Source organism: Phocoena sinus, chromosome 8, assembly GCF_008692025.1.
Source record: "Phocoena sinus isolate mPhoSin1 chromosome 8, mPhoSin1.pri, whole genome shotgun sequence".
NCBI classification, from domain to species: Eukaryota; Metazoa; Chordata; class Mammalia; order Artiodactyla; family Phocoenidae; genus Phocoena; species Phocoena sinus.
Genome location: NC_045770.1, coordinates 110,139,044 through 110,158,566, shown reverse-complemented (window position 1 = coordinate 110,158,566; position 19,523 = coordinate 110,139,044). Strand labels below are relative to the sequence as shown.

Sequence of the window (19,523 nt, the reverse complement as noted above, 5' to 3'; positions counted from 1 at the left end):
GGTCCTCTGTGTCGGCTCACTCGTTCCCACAGCTCTGCTGCTGTTCGGGGGGTTCCTGAGGGGGTCTCTGTGCAGGAATAGGGGGAGTTCACGTCTTCCTTTCCAACCTGAGTGTCTGTCCGTCCCTGGCCTCACACTGTCCCCCACTTCTTAGCGGGGAGCCCTCAGCCCTCACCAGATGCCCCTTGTCAATGGAGGAAGTTCCACTCTTCCTAATTTGTTGAGTGTTTTTTTCATGAGAGGGTATTAGATTTTGTTGGTTGGATGCTTTTCTGCATGAAATGAGATGATCGTGTGGTTTGTTCCCTTTATTAACATGATGTTTTGTGTTGACTCATTTTCTCATTTTGAACCAGCTTAGCATTCCTGGGATAAAGCCCGCTTGGTCGTGGTGTATGACCTTTTGTATATACTGCTGGATTCACTTTGCTAGTATTCTGTTGAGGATTGTTGCATCCATATTCATAAGAGACACTGTCTGTAGTTTGCCTGGAATGTCTTTTTCTGATTTTGGTATCAGGGTTGCTGGGGGTTTGTCTGGTGTTTCTGTTGTGATCTGACACATGATTCTGACCGTCGGTGCTGACCCCAACCCCCTGGCAGAGGTGTGTCTGTCGGGTCCCCTCCACGCCTCGCCCTCGGGAGGGAGGCCCCCGTGCGGAGTGCGCGGAGAGCAGCTCCATAATCCGATGGGAAACCTTCTGTGTGGGAGGTTTGTCTCTTCTCTCCGACTCACTAATGTGTTCGGTCATTTCTTAAATCAGCGCAGACTCGTGGGTAGGTATCTACGTTATACTTTGGGTTACAATTCAGTACTTGATTTGTTGCTCAAACTGTTCCAGCCTTGGCTGTTGGGAGCTTTCCCATACCCCACCTACGTGGGTTCTTGGTGTTTTGTTTTGGGTTTCTGAGCACCTCCCTCCTTTCTGGTGCTGGAAGACATTCCAAGCCCGTCTTGGAATCTGCCATTTCTCCAGGGAGCCTGGTTCCTTTATTGGAGAAAATGCTCTTAGGAACCAAGATGTGGGCTCTCTCGGCCAGCAGCGCGGAGCCCTGTGGGTCCTGACCAGTGAGTCTGCAGACTTATAAATGGCCGGTTCTGGGAGGCCCCCCTGCCCAGGCTGCTGTCCTCTCCCAGAGCCATGTCACGAGGGGTCAGTCGGCCTCCCTGGCCTTTGCTGGAGTGGAGGTTCATGGTCTGGCCCTCTGGGCTTGGGTGACAAGCTCTCAGCTGGGACCGGAGCTGACTTCCCTGGGTCACGTCAGCCCTCAGATGCCCTGAGACGGAGACCTGGTACAGTGCTGTTTTTCGCTTCTCTGAGGGTTGAGTGTCCAGGGATCTGAGCCCCTGCTGACCTGGCTCCGGAGCAGAGCCCGTGGGGCCGTCCTGACTCAGGAACACAGCGGTGTCGCCCTCAGATCCCGTGTGACCAGGGCACACGTGGGGGGGGAGGGTTCAGTTGTTCGTGGTGTCACCTCAGTCATGTGACAAGATGCAGGTCTGAGTGTCATCTGTCCACACACACCACGGACCGCGTCTCGTCACCCCAGCCTAGAGCCTCTTCCCCGTTGTGCCCTTTCGCTGGTACTCGGGGCAGGAGCGAGGGGACAGGGTCCTGATGACGGGTGTCCCAGGGTCCCTCCTGTGGACCAGAGGCCCCAGCTGGCAGCCAGCGGGGGCCTGGAGGGAGGAATGGGGGGGGTCCTCTTCTGCCAGGGTGCGCCCCCAAAAGCCCACTTTGTGCCGAGGCTGGAGGGCTGTTTGGCTAACGCTGGCGTCTGGGAGAGGCTGTCCGGGCGCCGCCTGGAGAAGTGTGTCCCACTGTGCTGTTTCTCGGTGTGGGGTCTGGACCCTGAACCGGACGTAGGGAGGAGAGGTGGGGAGACTGGTGATCTGAGCACCCTCCCACGGGAGGTGCCCCTGCGACGCCACGTGGTCTTGTCCTGGGGTCCCAGGGGGCGTGAGGACATCCTCGGACTTGGCACATCCCCGCTCTGCCCGGCTGAAGTGAGGGCGATGCCGAGACAGTGCTTCCCCTCGCGGTTGGTGGGTGCTGTCTGCGCACCGCAAACCCTGCCCCACTGACATGCCGCCGCCCTTGCAGACCGTCCAGGACGGCCGCCAGTTTCTGAAGTACGTTGACCCCAGGTTGGGGGTCCCGCTGCCGGAGAGGGACTATGGGGGAAACTGCCTCATCTATGATGCCGACAACAAGACCGACCCCTTCCACAACGTCTGGGTAGGTGCCCGGAGGGGGACGGCCGGCCTCATGGCATGGGGGCCCCACCACCTCCCACGCGTGAAGCTCGGCGCTGCCCCGGGCATGGGTGCTTCTGGGACCCGAGTCACTCTGGACTGGATGGGATGAGGGTACCAGGGGCCATGCCGCCCACACGCGGGGATGCCTCTGGCTGCGGCGGGGCCCCTTCCCAGCTCACGATGGTGGACCGAGCGCGAGGCCTGCCTCTGTGTCCCACAGGACAAGCTAGACGGCTTTGTGCCCGCACACTTCATCGGCTGGTACCTGAAGGTAGGCACCTCCTCGTTGGGCGGGGTACCTGGTTTCGGAGCCGCCCTGAACTCTGGGCCATTTTCCAGCCGTGCGGTGGGTTGCGGCCGCGGTGCAGGACAGGCGGGCTGCCGAGCTGGGGGGCCTGACCCAACCTTGCGTGTCCTGGGTGTTGCGGTGGCCGCTGGAGAGCAAAGGGGAGAGACCCACGGGGGGCCCCCAGCCCCCATCCCACCCAGCCCTGGGCACCCTCAGGCCTGGACACACGAGTCGTCGACATACCTGCAAGTTGCCTCAAAAGTCTTTTTTTTTTTTTTTTAATAAATTTATTTATTTAATTTATTTATTTTTGGCTGCGTTGGGTCTTCGTTGCTGCACGCGGGCTTCCTCTAGTTGTGGCGAGCGGGGGCTGCTCTTCGTTGCGGTGTGCGGGCTTCTTGTTGCGGTGGCTTCTCTTGTTGCCGAGCACGGGCTCTAAGCACGCGGGCTTCACTAGTTGTGGCTCGCGGGCTCTAGAGCGCAGGCTCAGTAGCTGTGGCGCACGGGCTTAGTTGCTCCGCGGCATGTGGGATCTTCCCGGACCAGGGATCGAACCCGTGTCCCCTGCATTGGCAGGCGGATTCTTAACCACTGCACCACCAGGGGAGCCCTCAAAGTCTTAACTTGGGGCGGCTGGAGCCACAGCTGCCCTGCCGCCGCGCCCCACCTGAGGGCAGTGGGGTGGGGGTAGGGGCGGGCTGTCCTTGGGGGATCCCGCCCTGGGGGCTGACGTCCTGGCGGCCCGCAGACCCTGATGATCCGTGACTGGTGGATGTGCACAATCGTGAGCGTGATGTTTGAGTTCCTGGAGTACAGCCTGGAGCATCAGCTGCCCAACTTCAGCGAGTGCTGGTGGGACCACGTAAGTGCCGCCCTCTGCGTCCCGGCCGGCCACGACGGGGGGCGGCGGGCGGCACGGGGTCCCCTCAGCCAGGGCCATTCGACCTGGGGACCTGTGGCACCCACCTCCCTCCCACCTGGCTCCCGCCCCCAGTGGATCATGGACGTGCTCGTCTGCAACGGGCTGGGCATCTACTGCGGCATGAAGACTCTCGAGTGGCTGTCCCTAAAGACGTACAAGTGGCAGGGCCTCTGGAACATTCCGACCTACAAGTACGTCTAGAGAGCAGCCCTGCTCTGCACAGGCCTTGACCCCAGTGTGGGGCCTGCAGCCCCCCCCCCCCGCCCACCGCGAGGTCCTTTCGTGAGGTGCTACAGGCGAGGATCTTGCCTCTGTAAACTCCACCGAGGATGTGACCCTGGGTGCTGCCCTCGTGGCGGCCAGGACGTCAGCCCGTCTCCATCCAGCCGGCTCCTCTTACTCCCTGCTGGCCCTTCCCGGGATCGCCCCTTCCCAGCCGCCTCCCTCTGTGAAGAAGTAGAGAAACAGTCCAGGAAAAGACCTGGGGGGCCGGGGGTTGGGTGGCGCGGGCCGGGGGCGAGTGTGCCCGGTGGGTGTTGCCCTGGGCTGACGGGCCACGGTTCCAGGGGCAAGATGAAGAGGATCGTCTTCCAGTTCACGCCCTACAGCTGGGTCCGCTTCGAGTGGAAGCCGGCCTCCAGCCTGCGCCGCTGGCTGGCCGTGTGCGGCATCATCCTGGTGGTAAGGCCTGTGGCCTCCTGCACGCCCCTGCCCTCCCCGCCCCGGGCGCCCTCCACCCTCCTCTGCCCCCAGTTTCTCTTGGCAGAGCTGAACACCTTCTACCTGAAGTTTGTGCTGTGGATGCCCCCCGAGCACTACCTGGTCCTCCTGCGGCTAGTCTTCTTCGTCAACGTGGGCGGCGTGGCCATGCGGGAGATCTACGACTTCATGGACGACCCGTGAGGGCCAGGGTGGGGCCTGGGCCGTGGAGGGGGTGGCGCGGGGGCGGGGCGCTCTCGAGCCTCACCCCTGCACCCACCTCCCTCTGCAGGAAGCTCCACAAGAAGCTGGGCCAGCAGGCCTGGCTGGTGGCGGCCATCACCGTCACGGAGCTGCTCATCGTGGTGAAGTACGACCCGCACACGCTCACGCTGTCCCTGCCCTTCTACATCGCCCAGTGCTGGACGCTCGGCTCCGTGCTCGCCCTCACCTGGACCGTCTGGCGCTTCTTCCTGCGGTGAGCGCCGTGGCCCCGGTGGTCCTGCCTGCCCACCCCAGGCTCTGAGCTCCCCTGCGGGGCAGCGTCCAGGGACCTCCGTGGGCGAGCCGGTGGTGACGCAGCCCCCGCTGTCCCCAGGGACATCACCCTGAGATACAAGGAGACACGGCGGCAGAAGCAGCAGGGCAGGGACGACCAGGGCAGGGCGGACGGCAGTGTGGACGGGCGCCCGCCAGGGCCCGACGACCCCTCGGGGCCCGAGGAGGCCGAGAGGGAGGGGGTGCCGGCACCGCACTGACGCTGCGGCTGGGCCTGCAGAGCCCAGGCCCGGCGCCCTCCACCCTCTGTGATTCCCGCCAGGAGCCTTCCAGCAGGCCTCAGCCCTCAAGGTTCTATCTCCCTTTTCTCCCGCGTGCACGGTGGGGTGGGGCGCGCGTGCGTGTGTGGTGTGTGGGTGCGTGTGTGTGTGCACGTGTGCTCCTGAGGCTCTGGGGCTTGCCCTGGGCCGGCTGGTGCCCCTTCTGCGCAGTCAGCCCGCCGCATTGGCCACCCCGAGCCTTGGTGCCCGGACGGCCCAGCCCAGGCAGCAGCGTCTCGGTGCCCCTCTCCGCTCCCTGGGCCCCGCCGGTCCCCCACGACCTTCTGGCAGCACGTGTGAAGGACAGTCGTCCAGGGACGCCCTGGCGTGGCTGGGAAAGGGCAGATCCGCTTCCTCGGGAGCCTCCATCTGATCCTCCAACCTGGAGGGTGCGTGGACAGGGCTGCCCGCGCATCGAGTCAGAGACTCCAAGGCCTGGTGCCCGCCGTCGGGAGGGCGGGTCGTGAGGGAGGGTCTCTGTGGCCCAGGGTTGAGGTCACCCCCACGAGCAAACAGAACAAATAAAAGCCACGATGACGGCCTGCAGCTCCGCAGCCCCTCGCTGCCCCTCGCCCCCGCCCTACCCTGTGCGGCCCAGAGGGCAGCTGGGAGCCACTCGGGCTGGACACCTGTCCTGGCAGACGACCAGCGGGCACGAGGGTCGCCGGCACCCCTGGCGCCTCCTGCTGCATCCGCCCCTCGGGCCGGTCCCAGGGAGCTAGTTCTGGGCGGGGTGTGGGTGATGGCACACTGTCTTCAGGCTTCACACGCACCGGCGAAGGGAAGCGCCCTGATTTCCGGGCAAGGGTGACACTCCCGACCTTCCCAAGGGCAGGGCCTCTCAGAGCGCCAGGGCCTTGGTGGTGGACTTGTTTCCTTAGTTTATTTTCCCGTAACTATTTCTAGGGAGAATTTCAAACCGAGGGCGGCGGTTGAGGATGGACGGCGGTGTGCCTGGGCCCCCGCCCCACCCTCTGCTCTTGTGCCGTTGAGCTGCTTCTCAGCCTCTGGCTTCCGTGGGCTTCCTCACGTCAGGGGTGTGACCCGGGGCCTCAGTGTGCCCCACCCCACCTGCTGCTGTCGAGTGTCACCTTTGATCTGGGTTTAGGGCCGACGCCTGCCCCAACACTGCGGAGACACCAAGCGTCCTGTCTGCCCACCTCCACCCGGGGTTCTCGGCGCCACAGGGTCCAGTCGCTCTGGTCCCAGATTACCTCATTCCTGTGGCCTGTGCTCTCCCTGCAGGGCTGGAGGCCCGTGTTGCTCACGGGTCCCAGGCGTGGCCCCCAGGAGTGGTTTCTGGCCCACGGTGGGTGCAGGTTCCCCTGGAGCATCTCCCGCCCAGACCTGGGTGGGTCCCCCCAGTCCTCCACAAATCCTGCTCTCTTCTGGGGCCCCTGGGTACCTTCGGGGCTTCGTCGTGATGGCAGGAAGTTACTGCCCAGGCGCCGACCCTCTGAAAGCTGCCCAGTGTCACACCTTGATCGTGCTGCTCAGGACAGGTCACCCCTACGCTGTCCGCCCACGGCCAGACGAGGCCAGTGAGACGGAGCGGACCCCGCCCTTACGTCCACAGGGCTCCAGCCTCCACCAGGAGAGCACTCGGGAGCCAGCCGTCGGCAGGCTCGGCCAGGCCCTGGGAGCAGCTCCCAGCCGGGCTTTCCGGCCCACACACAGGAGGTCCGAGCACGCTGCCAGCCAACGACCACCGCTGCTGGCCAAGGTGAGCCAGGCCCCGAGGCCAGGGGCCACGTTCTGGTGCCCCTTAGTGCAGGCAGGATGCCGTCCTCACAGACCTGAGGCAGGGGAGGCCTGTAGGACGGGGTGGCCTCCGAGGCCGCAAGGAGCAGGACCCCGCCAGCACCTGGGGAGCTCAGACCGGGCCCCCACGGAGGACCCCGCTGGGCGCAGCCGCCACCAGGCCCGGACCCCCGACTTGACTTGCCTAAGGCTGCTACGTCTGTGGTGCTTGCGAAAACATCACCCCCTTGACACCAGAGCCTCGTGGGGACCACGAGGACAGACAAAGACCCCTCCTGCCAGAAAAGCGTTTTAATAAAGTGCCTAAAATGCTCTCCCAAAAATGAGCTGATTTAAGCTCTTCTCTCGGTTAAAGCCAGGACTCCTCGTGGTAGGAGGGCCGTCCGGGGAGGGGCGTCAGGAGATGATCCGCAGGCCAGGCTTGCTCCCCTCCAGGGCCCGCAGGCGCTCCTCCACCACCTCCGTCCAGTAGATGTCGTACAGGCTGCAGGGGGGGAGGGGGTGAGGTAGCAGCAACACCCCCCCCCCACCCCGCCCTGTGTGCCTCGCCTGTCCCCCGCACCCCAGGGCCACTCACACCAGCTGCTCCAGGGCGCAGCCGGACTGCTCCAGGCTGCCCAGCAGCTGCAGGACGCCGGGGTCACCCAGGCCGTTGTTGCTCAGGTCCAGCTCGCGCAGGCTGCGACTGGTCAGCAGGAGCGAGGCCAGGCCTCCACAGGCGCCGTCTGTCACGTCACAGTCCCCCAGCCTGGGCGGAGGGCAGGGCCGAGGTCAGGCCGAGGGTGCGCCCCCAGGTGGCTGTGCAACCAGGGCCCGGGCCCTGATCGTGGAGCGCGAGGGGGCGGGTTTGAGTCTTAGCTGACCCCACCCTCAGCCTGGGCGGACGGGGCGCCCCCCAGCAGGCTCACCAGAGCACCCTCAGTGTGGTGCCGGGCTGGCCCAGGGCCTGGCACAGTGCCTGGACGCCCGAGTCGCCCAGCTGGTTGCTGCTCAGCTGCAGCTCCAGGAGACGCTTGTTCTGGGTCAGCATCGAGCCGAAGTGGGGGCAGCAGGCGGCCGTGAGGTTGCAGGACTTCACCCTGCGGGCGGCAGACGGGGACTGGGGCCGCTGTGGCCCACGCCACTGGGGTGCCCCGGGAGGGCCCTGGGGATCTGAACGCCGGCGCCCCGCCCCCCCCCCCCCCCCCCACCGAGTCTCTGACCTTCTTCAGTGGCTCCACCTCGGCACCCCGCCCCCGCCCCCCGAGGGCACCTGCACCTCGCCAGCCCCGGGCGCTGGCCCCCCCCGGGCCACCCAGGATCCTCTGCGTGGGCCCTCCCATCCCCTGGTGCCACGCGGCCCCCTCACCACAGGGACTCCAGCTGGCAGCCCGGCTGCAGCAGGCTGTCGCACAGCAGCCGGGCGCTCTCGTCACCCAGACTGTTGCCCGCCAGACTCAGCTCCTTCAGGGTCTCCTTGGCCTGGAGGATGCGGCAGAGGTCTCTGCAGCCACTGGCGGTGATGTCACACTCCCAGAGCCTACAGAGGTGAGTCTCCCGTCAGCACAGAGAGGCTCCCAACGCGTCCCGCCGCCCCCAAGTTCTTGTCTGTCCAGCCGGAGGCCAGCTCACCAGAGGGTCTTGAGCTGGGAGCCGGGGCTCAGCAGCCCAGGGCACAGCTCCGCGATGCCTGCATCGCCCAGCGGGTTGCTGCCCAGGTCCAGCTCGTTCAGCGAGGCCTGGGAGGCCACGATCCCACACAGGTCCTTACAGTTGGCCGGCGTGAGGCCGCAGTTCTCCAGCCTGGGGGCACGAGAGGCGCTAGGAGCTGGGGCGCCCCCCCCAGCCCCCGCCCTGCCCCCCAGCCCCAGCCCCAGCCCGGAGCTTACTTGAGTGTCTCCAACTGGCAGGCGGAGTCCGCCAGGCCCCGGCACAGCTCCCGGATGCCAGCCTCGCCCATGTCATTATTGCTCACCACGAGCTCCTTCAGGTCCCGTGTGGCCCTGAGCACCGCGGCCAGGGGCTCACAGGCCGCGGCCGTCAGGTTGCAGTACTCCAGACTGGGGGCGGGCGGGCAGTCAGCCCCTCGGCCGCAGGAATGCGGCTTGGCCCAGGGGGCACCTGTCTGGGTCTCCTTTCCCACCCCAGCCGTGAGGCCTGCGGAGACCGGACGGCTGCCTGGCGGTGACAGCACGGCAGTGGCCGAGGGGCCATCTCCCCGGGTGGCGGGTGCCCAGAGACCCAGGAGAAAGACACCCAGCCCGAGCTGGGGCTTTTTGGCTTGGCTTCCTCCCTCTGTGGCTGACCCCGTCACTCGGGGTCACAGGCCAGCTGCCAGCTGCTTTCAGAGGCCACAACCCCAGCCTCAGGGAAGAGCCCCTCCTCGAAGCTCCCTGCAGCCGATGAGCTGGGGAGGGGGCTTGCCCAGGGCAGACAGCCGAAACCCAGGGGACGGGTGGGCGCGGGCCCCTCGGGGCCCCGGGTGGGGGGCACACTCACTGCAGCTTCTCCAGGTGGCACTGCGGGTCCAGGAGCCCCTCGCAGAGCAGCTGCAGGCCGGCGTCACCCAGCGGGTTGTCGCTGAGGTGCAGCTCCAGCAGGGTGGGCAGGGAGCGCAGCACGCCGGGCAGGACCCCACAGCCGGCCTCTGTCAGGCAGCAGTTCTGGAGGCTGGACACACGTGGCCGTCAGCGGGCCCCACGAGCCGGCTGCGGCTCCCACGCAAGACGAGCCACCCCTCCGTCTGCCGGAGCCCAAGCAAGGCGGACACAGAACTGCCGCCACCACGCACACCCCCACGGGGGAGGCCAGGCAGCCGGCCTTGCAGGAGGAGACGCGGGGTGGGGGCCCGCGAGAGGGCTCAGGTGTGCCTCAGGGCCCAGAGCCCAGGAGTGACCGGCATGGCTCACCTGAGCTTCTGGATCTTGCAGGTGGGGCTCTGCAGGCCCTGGAGCACCAGGTGCACGCCGCCGTCGCCCAGCTCATTGGTGCGGAGGCTGAGCTCCGTCAGGGAGGGGTTGGCCCGGAGCGCGGAACCGATGTCCTTGCACCGCACCTCCGTGAGGCCACAGTCGTCCAGCCTGCAGACGGACACTCAGTCACTTCACACAGCAGGTTGTGACCCGTTCTTGGGCCAAGAACTCGACAAGGTGGGTCACAACCAACACATCTTAAAATGAACGAGAAAAAGCGCGTGGATTGTCTCGTGAAAACTGTTAAGATACTGGCACCTATACGGACGCGTATCTCTGCATCTTCCCCGGGACACGGTCAGGGGGCACAAGTGCCCCTCCACCCCCAGGAGAGAAACCAAACCTGGAGGCGGCAGCTCGAGGGCAGAGCCCGGCTGAAGAGGCTCGGAGAGGCCAGTGTGGAATGTGCCAGGCCCTGACCCAGGATCACGTCCACCGATTAAGTGAACCACTGAGACAATACAGGTGGAAGGAAAGCCAGCTCTTCCTCAGAGAATGACAAGTGATAAATGTGGAAGGAATGAAAAAATTAAAAACCCCAGTGAGGCAGAGTCCCAGGACCACTTCAGGCCAAAAACCCACCAACATCTGCGAAGATCAACAGGCAAAAAGTCCGAGCAGAAACAGGACGTGAGCAGAGTCTGAAGGGGTGTCACCCCGAGAAGTGGCAGGCACCCGCATCAGGTGGTCACGGCGACCATTAGGGGTGACCACGTGGCACCGCTGTGACAACACCTCCCACGATACGCCAGGCAGGACACAACGTCATTTCTGTGTTGTCTGGCCAAAACGTGTGACTCAACCCTGAGAAGACGTCAGAGGCACTTTCACCTGAGCCCGAGTGAGCGGACCCCAGAGTCAGGCGGCCAAGGACAAGGAGGGACGGAGGGACCATCACAGACAGGAGGGGCCGTGGAGACGTGGCGATGACGCCGTGGGGGGTCCCGCACGAGCCGGGAACAGGAGAGGACATGCACGGAAAAGCCGGTGACGTGAGTCAAGGCGGCCGTGTCGGGCTCTTCGCTTTGACTAGCGCCCCAGGCGACGGGGCACGGGGGACCCTGCACTGTCTTTGTGACTCTTCCATAAACCTTCCATAAAACTATTCCATAAAACTATTTCAAATAAGTTCAAAAGAAGAAAGATAAGCAGGGACTTGAGGACACGGGGAGGGGGAAGGGTAAGCTGGGACGACGTGAGAGAGTGGCGTGGACATATATACACTACCAAACGTAAAACCGATAGCTAGTGGGAAGCAGCCGCACAGCACAGGGAGATCAGCTCGGTGCTTTGTGACCACCTAGAGGGCCGGGATAGGGAGGGTGGGAGGGAGGGAGACGCAAGAGGGAAGAGATATGGGAACATATGTATATGTATAACTGATTCACTTTGTTATAAAGCAGAAACTGTAAAGCAATTATACTCCAATGAAGATGTTAAAAAAAAAAAGTAAAATGACACATGTAAGAAGTTATTTATTATAGCATTGTTTGTAATAACAAAAGGTTAGAAGCAATTAATTTCCATAGAGCTCTAATAAGAAAAAAAAGTGGGGCTTCCCTGGTGGCGCAGTGGTTGAGCGTCCGCCTGCCAATGCAGGGGACACGGGTTCGTGTCCCGGTCTGGGAGGATCCCACGTGCTGCGGAGCGACTGGGCCCGTGAGCCATGGCCGCTGAGCCTGCGCGTCCGGTGCCTGTGCTTTGCAACAGGAGAGGCCACAACAGTGAGAGGCCCGCATACGGCAAAGATAAATAAAAAAAAAAAAAAAAAAAAAAAAGTGGCTCTAAATGCCTGGGTAAGATTTCCAAAATAGATTAAGGGAAACAGGAAGGTTATACAACAATATTTATACAAAATATTGCTATTTGTCTAAAACCGAGGGGAAAAGAATTGGAAATCTGCTAACCTCGCCCTTGCCGCTCCGCCGCACATGCTGTACTTCGGAGAGCTCACCATTCCTCAGTGTACCCTTCGGGCACTGCACCTGCTTAAACGCTGTTCCCACTGCTCTTCCTCCCAGCCCTCGCCTTCCTGCGGGCCCTTCCCAAGATACTCACGCGTATACACGTGCTTCCTTGTATTAGAAACACAAATGGCCTACCGTGCATGCTGTTCTGCACTTTGTTTGCTTGATACATACTTGCCCGTCAAGGGCTGTCTCTTGCTATTTTATAACCGTGTACTTCTCCACTGAACGGATATATCATAACTTAATCAGTCCCCTATTAATGGATATTTCCATTGTTTCCTATCTTTTGCTATTAAAAATAATGCTGTAATGAACATTCTTGTGCATATGTTATTTCACATTATATCTACGGAATTATACCTGGGGGCTAAATTCTTAGAAACAAGGGTAGTTGATGCGGAGGGCAACAGAGTGGACTGGGCACAGGAGTGAGACTTTTCACTGTATTCCCTTTTGTGTCTTTTTGATTTTGTACCATGTCTTACCTATTCAAAAATAAAATATTTTTAAATCCAAAAAAAAAAAGATAAGCAGGCAGGCACTCATCTCTTGCTCGTGAGCCCTGAGGAACCTGCGGGTTTGAGGGCCTCAACAGGAGAAGTCAGCCTGGACTTGGATTCCCAGCCCGCAGCCCGGCAGGGGCAGAGGACAGGCAGTGCCCACACGAGCCGGCTGCGGCGACTGCATTTCCAGGGGAAGGGGACAAGCGGAGGAGACCCTGGGCCAGGTTGCTCTGCCCACCAGGCGTGGGCCAGAATGGGTTTACATTCGAACGGTTGGAAAAAAATACAAAAGGAGTCACATTTTATGCCACGTGAAAATCATACAAAATTTACATCACGCTTCTGTAAGTGAAGTGACCTGGGAGCACCCCTCACCCCCTGCGGGGTGATGACCCCGGGGACGCAGGCACGGCTGGTCCTACCTGACCACCTCGTACTGCTGGATCAGAGGCAGGAGCTCTGTCCACCGGGCGTCACTCAGCTGCTCACACTGGATGTCGAGCTTCATGGTGGGAGGCGAGGTGCTGCCTAGACACAGGCAGGGGAGAAGGAGAAGATTTCAGCCAAACTCTCAAGGTCTGACAGGCCAGAGATCCAGTGGACGGAAGACGTCCAAACAGGACCCCAGGGGACATTCCAGGAGAAGCCACAGCCTGCTTTGTTTCCCTTCTTCAGCACCTTTATCCACGTCAGCCTCCAGAAGCAGAAATGGGCGAGGGCTCCCAGGCAAAGACTGCCACGGACCGCAGAGCTGGGGAACGTGGCTGCGGGGACAGAGGCCGCTCTCACCCCTCAGCCTCCCGGGCACCTCCCACCCGAGGAAGGGGAGACCGGCGCTCACCGCCCGAAGCCCTGCCTCTGCCTTGCCAGCAAGGACAGGTGGTGGGGGGCGGGGAGAGGTGGCGCCTGTGGGCCCGGACAGTGTGCAGACCCCAGCCAGGAGGGCGCAGGGGCCCCAATCTGTGACTTCTCCCCTCCGAGAACAGGAAGGCAGCGCACAGCCCCACCTGGCCGGCATCCACAAAGCCAGACGCGCCCAGGATGCCAGCACCTCAGGCCTCACTGCCCTGAAGCAGCCCTGTCAGGTGGTCATCCGGCAGTTCCTGAGGGGTGCCAGCCACAAGCGCCCTGGCCAGGACAGAGAAGGCAGGGTGGGGACCCCAGGTCCAGTGACCTGCGCTCCGGATGGTGCCTTCATGGGTGGCCGCCCGGGGCGCCTGTTTCCATGAGCCCCTTCTGGGCCTGGGACTCTGGACAGGGCACGTCCTCCGCCCAACCCCGGCTCAACCCAGGGACCAGCCCACAAAGAAGCCAGTCCACCAAGCAGGCTGAGAAAAGAGGGAGGCCTCTGGCCAGCAGGTCTGGGATGGGAGGTCACAGGCCCTGAAGCCTCACCAGGGCCACACACAGTGCCTGAACAAATGAGTAACCAGAGCCCTTGGCGGGTGCCGACTATGGCCCTGAAGGGGGGGCCAGCAGGAGAGGAACCCAGTGGCAGCCGTGAGCTGGGGGGTGCCCGGGAGCGGGCTTTCAGTCAAGAGCAACAGGAAGTTCAGTAAACACCCGTGCCTGGAAGCCATGCCTTTCCAGATCTCCGGAGACAGGATGACTCAGACCCATGTGAGGTTCCCGGTTCCCCGAAACCCCCAGATTCCTTAGAACAATACTTAACTCGTGTTTGTGTCCGTGCCTGGCACAGCCCCGGCCTTGCTGAAGAGGGCATGCCCCCTGCCGGCCCCTGGCTGGTTCGAGCCCACAGCGGGGAGGAGGGCCAGCCCAGGCAAAGGCTCTAGGTACATTCCTCCTGGGAGGCCCCTGGTGCCAATGATCAGGTAAGATTCGGATTCACGTGTTCATGTCCCAGCAGAGGGGCCTACTAAGAAACTAAGGCGAGGGCACGGGTAACTGGCCACTTCCCGTACCATCCCAGGGAGGGGCCGTCCCAGGGAGAGGCCGCCCAGCCCACTGGCCAGAGCACGTGAGCAAAACCAGGCCTGCCACCCACCCCCAGCCCAGGGTGTGGCCACCCAAACCCTGACTCAGAACCCTCAGTCATCGCGGGAGAGGAATCAGGGGGAGGGGCCCCTGAGGATCTCCAGCCCCGACACCGCTCCCCCGGCCGCTCCCTCCCAGAATCCAGTGTGACATTAGGGGACTCGCCTCTCCAGAGTAGGAAGTTGATAGCCGGCAGCTGCGCCCCCCAAGCCCCCAGACTTGACTAGACCCAGAGTATCCCTTTGGTCGGCCTGCGGGCGTCTTAGCCTCCGGAGGACACAGATCCCTTTGAGAACCCATGTAAAAGTGTTAACATCCCGCAAAGATGCCGCGTGTACAGCCTTCCTCACAAGCCCCCAGTTACGGTGCCTGATCTGGACAGGAACAAGCACATGTCCGGCCCACGGCCTCCCTGGCAATCAGGATCCCCACCAGCTGGGCTGCTCCCCAGGCCCCAAGTCGCGGGTCCAGGATCTCAACAACGGCCCCTAATTAATGCTTCCAAGTGCGGGGACAGGCCGCTGCGCAAGACCGCGCCGGAAGCCAGGAGGTGCGTCTTCTCCGCCTCAGCGTCCGGCCCGGGCCTTCCCTGGAGCGGTGCCCGCGGCCCGCCCCCCCGCTACCGGCGCAGCTTGGTTACCTCTGCGAGGCGCGAGGGGTGGCGGGAGGCAGGGGCGCGCCGGGGTCCGCGCGGGGCAGCCCGCCGCCGCCGCCGCCCTCCACGCCCGCCCGAGGCTCCGCATGTGTCCGGGGGTCGGAGGTCAGCGCGGGGTCGGGCCGGGGCCTCTCCAGGGAGAGGCGGGCCGCTCATAAGCCGCGCGGAGAGGGCTCCCCGCGCCCCCGGCCCCCGCGCTTTCTCGGGTCCGGGAACCGTCCGCCACGCGGTCAGCGGCTGGGGGACCCCCAAAACACCGCGCCCCCCTCGCCGGCCCGCTCCCGCTCTGCCCCGACCCCGGACCTCACCTCCTGGGCCTCCACCGCAGACCAGAGAGCAGAGCTGCGTCTTCCGCCCGGGCAGGGGGTGGGGTCACGTCCTGGGGCGGGGCCTTGGAGAGTGGGGGCCGGGCGGGCCTAGATCCCCGCGCCAGGTCGCCCTTGCCCACCGAACCCCGGCTGGAGGACACTAGACCCCGGGAAGGGCCCGCCCGACATCCCTTCATCCCTCCCCGGCTTGGCCCCGGGTCTTTTTCTGAAACGCGCGCCGAGCCTGCGCCCACAGCTAAGCCTTCGCCGCTTTCCGCTGAACTCCGGGGTAAAAGTTGACGTCCCAGTTTGATTTTCCACTTTGTCGCCCAGAACAGGGGCAGGCCACCTTGCGGGGAGGGGGCGTCAGGCGGAGATGCGGGCGCAGGCGCGGGGAGCCCCGCCCACCCCCAAGGAGACAGAGGCCGTCGGGGCTTTCTCTGCGCCCTCCCACCAGCAGGCAGGACGTGGGAGTTTCCCAAAGCACAGAAATCGAATATCTGAGGCACTTCTTTTTGCTGCCACACAGGAAAAGATGGAAACTATCTGTCTTGGCTGTGATGAAATGCGTCAGTGTGTAAGCAGATACGGTAGGTTTCCTGGGAGAGAGAACCAGGCATGGCTTTCTTAACAGAAGCCATGTTTTGGCCTAAGCCGTTTTGTGATCTAAGCTGGGCCACAATGCTTTGCCCTTGAACAGGTCTCAGTAATTGATGATCTTAAGGGAACAAAAGAACGCAGAAACAAACGACTGTAATCAGGCAAGAGAAGTAACAACAGCAAAAATAATGTTCCAGTTGTAAAGACTTCCGGTTCTGTTTCAATGGTGACGATTAGCCTGCAGCCGCAACCACCAGACCTACCGGAATCTAAGGGGTGAAGATGACCTTTTCTGACCCTCCTGACTTCAATCAAATGAACCCTGGACTCTGCGGGGAGACACTGCTTTGGAGAAGATCCCCAGTGTTCCCCTTACTTGCAGCAAGAAATCAATCCTTCCTTTCCGGATCTCTGGCTTGGCTGTGTCTTTTGGCTCAACACTCACCACAAGGCGAAACGTTCTTCGGGTAACAAGCGTGGCATTTGGCTTATGTAAAACACTACACACCCCTGCATTTCTGTGTATCGATCAGGAGGAATATTCATGCATGAGCTTAGGAGACATGTTCACAATGTCTTTTTGCAGCATTTTGCAACTGTCCAAACCTGGAAACAATCTAAATGTCTACCAGTAGGAAGATGGTTAAAGGCTTCATAACACACCTGTTTTGCGCCCCTCTTGGCCTAGCCATAACCAGTGTCGTGGCTGGACTTGCCCTTGTGATTGCAAGGCAGCCTTCAACAAAGACCATTAGGAAGCTTTGGAGAAAAAAAAAAAAGGTTTATTACTCACATGTGTTGGAATGCACATGGCATACCTGGGGTCACAGAGCGGGGCGGGGAGGGGGCGGGGGGTTGGGGGCAGGCAGCTAGGGTTCTGCTTTAACTGGAGTCAAGGTTGGCGGCCTAGGGTTTCGCAGGCTCACTATTGGTAAACTTAAAACATCAGAGCTGGAATTTACAGCAGAAGAAGAGAAAAGCACATGTGGCCCAGATGGTCAGTTATTGAAACCAACCAAGATCTCTAAATTTAACAAAGGAACCTCAGGGAGCTGACCAGTTGCCTGGGGGCTGGTTCATTGTGAGAATAAAGGAAGGGTTACTCAACTTGGGGAGAATATCCGGCAGGGCCAGTCCTTGCTTGTGTAGTTTGTAAGGGGTCAGGGCCACCAACGTTGGGCCAGGGGTCCTGGAGAGACCAGTGGCTTCGCAGGTTTGGGGCCCCAAGGCACAGACACCCACCCCCGCCCGACACCATGAGCTCCCGCAGAGCAAGTGCAAGTTGACAAGTTGTCGAGTGAAGACAGTGTGCAGCTCTCCCCCACCCTGATGCAGGAGGACGAGCGTGGTGCTGGGTTTCTGGCAGAAACTCCTGCAGGCTGGGGTGGGTGAGGATGCAGCAGGGAGAGGGGAGGGGGCAGAAAGAGGCCTCTGGGTGCACTGGCATGCCAACCAACTTTAACATGATTTTTATCACAGGAGCAGTATGTGCTTTTTGTAGAAAAACCAGAAGAGATTAAAAAAAAAAAAGGCCCAAGGATGCCCATCTTCCAGAGACAAATGATCTGACATCTGTGTGTCTGCCCCTGCTCCTCCTGTACACACAATACAGTTTTAAAAATAAAAATGAAATATTAGCAATAGTAGGCAGAATAATGGCCCCCAAAGATGACCACGTCCTAATCCCCAAACCTGTCAATAGTTACCATAGATGGCAAAGGGGTCTCTGCAGATATGACAAAGTTAAGAATCTTGAGATGGGGGTACTGTCCTTGTTTACTTGGATAGGCCCAATGTAATCCTGAGGGTCCTTAAAAGAGAGGCAAAAGGGTCAAAATCAGAGAGGAAGTGACAACGGAAGCAGAGGTTGGAGTGGCTGCGCTTTGAAGATGGAGACAATCGGCCTCTAGAAGCTAGAAAAGACCAAGAACTAGATTCTCCCCTGGAGCCTCTGGAAGGAGCCATTCTGTGGACACGTTGATTTTTAACCCCCTAAGGCCCATTTCTGACTTCTGACCTCCAGAATTGTAAAATATCTGGTCTGTAGCAACTCACTACAGTAGCAGTAAGAAACTAATGCATTAGGGAGCTGCTATATTTCTCACCTAAGAATAGATATGTATACAATGTATACACGAATATACACGTACGTGAATAGATATGTATGGAAGCTAACTTTTAGTGGGCACACGGTGTGTCACTGTTCGAGTGTATTCAATCTACTCAACCAATCTTCACAAGCTGACATTTAGACTGTCTCAGCCAGACCTTGTGACAACCCGAACTCGCGGCCCTCGAGGTGCTGTCCCACTTATGTCCTCTTTCCCACAGGAGCTGCCCACCCAGCTCCCCCGGGTCACTCGGGTGACCTAACGGGACAGAACTGCAGGGCGGACACATGGCCATCCCAAGGCCCAGCACCTTATGGGCGCCACCCGGTCGAGTGCTCTCTGCCAGGGCTGCCTGTCCTTCCTGGGGATCGGTTCTTTTGGGAAATAAGGTCGGGGGTTACTCAATTTGAGAAGGAAAGTCTGGCTGAGCCAGCCCTTGCTGGTGTAGATGGCTCGGCGCCAAAGAGCGGACCACCAGGACGCAGACAACGGAAGCGCAGAACCAGGGCCCCGCGCCGGAGGTCCCAGAGTGCCCCGGGAGGACGGCCGGCAGCGGCGCGCATACGCAGAGGTGAACTCGGACGCCTTGACGTCATCGGAGCGCGCCGACGTTCCCTGGGCGGTGCCGCGGCCTCGGCCCGCGCGGACCCGCCTCACCGGACCCGCCCCCGACAGGCCCCGCCCCACAGGCCCAAGGAGTGGGGCTGTCCCCCGCCCAGCGGACCTCTCCCGGGCCGCGTGGCCTCAGTGGCACCCGGCGTGCGTCCACGCGCGGCCCGACCAAGACCGGCGCCGGTAAGGACTGACCCCGGACCGGTCGGCCGTCTGTTTGGCCCACCCGATGACGGACCTAGGGAGTGACTGACCTAGACACGACAACGAACTGTCTCTGGCCTGTTGACCGGGAGGGAGACGGCCTACTTCCGACCGGGGGGGCGGTGTCAGGACCAGCGGTGGGGCGGGGCCTCGCTGCGGCGCGGCAACAGGCGGTGGGCGGGGCCTCTAGGGGCGGGGCCTGTGGGCGGGCAGACAGGGGCGGGCCTGCTGGCGGGGCCTGCGGGTGGGGCGGGGCCAGCGGTGGTCCCCAAGGTGCCCTCATCGCCTCCAGCTGGAACTGATGGGCGGACCCGCGCGTGCCGTAGGTGGGCCTCGAAAGTCGGACCCGGTGAGGATGAGGCCTAGCAGGGCCCGGGCCGTGACATTAACGTGGCGGGCAGCGGGTTGGCTCGCTGACTTGGAGCAAAGTCTGAGTGTCGGGATACAGCGAGCATCGACAACTAGAGCTGGAGAGTCAGACACAGACACAGACAGTTGGTTTCGGAAGAAAGTGGCAACTCTGTTAATTAAGGCAACGTTTGTAATCTATAGGTGATGTTTCATTCATCTAATATTGTCAATGAATGTTAACAATTCGTGCCTCACCTAAATGCATTTCTTCGTAAATATTTAGTAACTCCTGTGTGCCTGGCTGTGTTGTAGGTGCTGAGGATTCAACAGTGAGTAGAACAGACAGAAATCCCTGATGGAAGGAAACTCGGGAGGGGAAGGACTGCGCCACCAGGGAAGTCCAAGTGTATTTCTTTTAAAGTCCTTGTCTAATAGCTCCATTATCTGCACCAGGCCAGAGAGGGTTACCTGCGGGGACTGGAGCTGGTGAGGGGTGTGGCCAGGTGTCCACAGA

General features: G+C 61.4%; 2 protein-coding genes across 15 annotated transcripts in view; one reads left to right on the top strand and one right to left on the bottom strand.

The window, feature by feature from the left end:
* PTDSS2 (phosphatidylserine synthase 2) overlaps window positions 1-5,534 on the top strand; it is a 28,876-nt gene extending 23,342 nt beyond the window's left edge. For all 8 annotated transcript variants that reach the window (XM_032638971.1, XM_032638977.1, XM_032638973.1 and 5 more), the window contains 8 exons: window positions 2,106-2,240; window positions 2,481-2,531; window positions 3,298-3,411; window positions 3,544-3,662; window positions 4,038-4,152; window positions 4,225-4,370; window positions 4,463-4,648; window positions 4,769-5,534. In XM_032638971.1, the coding sequence (XP_032494862.1) occupies window positions 2,106-2,240; window positions 2,481-2,531; window positions 3,298-3,411; window positions 3,544-3,662; window positions 4,038-4,152; window positions 4,225-4,370; window positions 4,463-4,648; window positions 4,769-4,928 (1,026 nt within the window). In that variant the 3' untranslated portion in view covers window positions 4,929-5,534. The remainder of the gene's footprint in view (window positions 1-2,105; window positions 2,241-2,480; window positions 2,532-3,297; window positions 3,412-3,543; window positions 3,663-4,037; window positions 4,153-4,224; window positions 4,371-4,462; window positions 4,649-4,768) is intronic.
* Window positions 5,535-7,024: 1,490 nt separating this feature from the next.
* On the bottom strand, window positions 7,025-15,456 carry RNH1 (ribonuclease/angiogenin inhibitor 1). 7 transcript variants are annotated; one of them, XM_032638968.1, is made up of 13 exons: window positions 15,132-15,147; window positions 14,334-14,454; window positions 13,181-14,057; window positions 12,852-12,937; window positions 12,596-12,701; window positions 9,638-9,808; window positions 9,228-9,398; window positions 8,618-8,788; window positions 8,361-8,531; window positions 8,098-8,268; window positions 7,658-7,828; window positions 7,327-7,497; window positions 7,025-7,233 (listed from the first exon to the last, which is right to left on the bottom strand). In XM_032638968.1, exons 3-13 carry the CDS (start codon window positions 13,189-13,191, stop codon window positions 7,146-7,148), a joined length of 1,488 nt encoding a protein of 495 aa, XP_032494859.1. In that variant the 5' UTR covers window positions 13,192-14,057; window positions 14,334-14,454; window positions 15,132-15,147; the 3' UTR covers window positions 7,025-7,145. The 7 variants fall into 7 exon arrangements, with proteins under 7 accessions (XP_032494859.1, XP_032494857.1, XP_032494855.1 ...); XM_032638966.1 differs by lacking the exon at window positions 12,852-12,937 and having other exon boundaries at window positions 13,846-14,057; window positions 15,132-15,149; XM_032638964.1 differs by lacking the exon at window positions 15,132-15,147 and having other exon boundaries at window positions 13,846-13,988; window positions 14,334-14,756.
* Window positions 15,457-19,523: the final 4,067 nt, after the last annotated feature.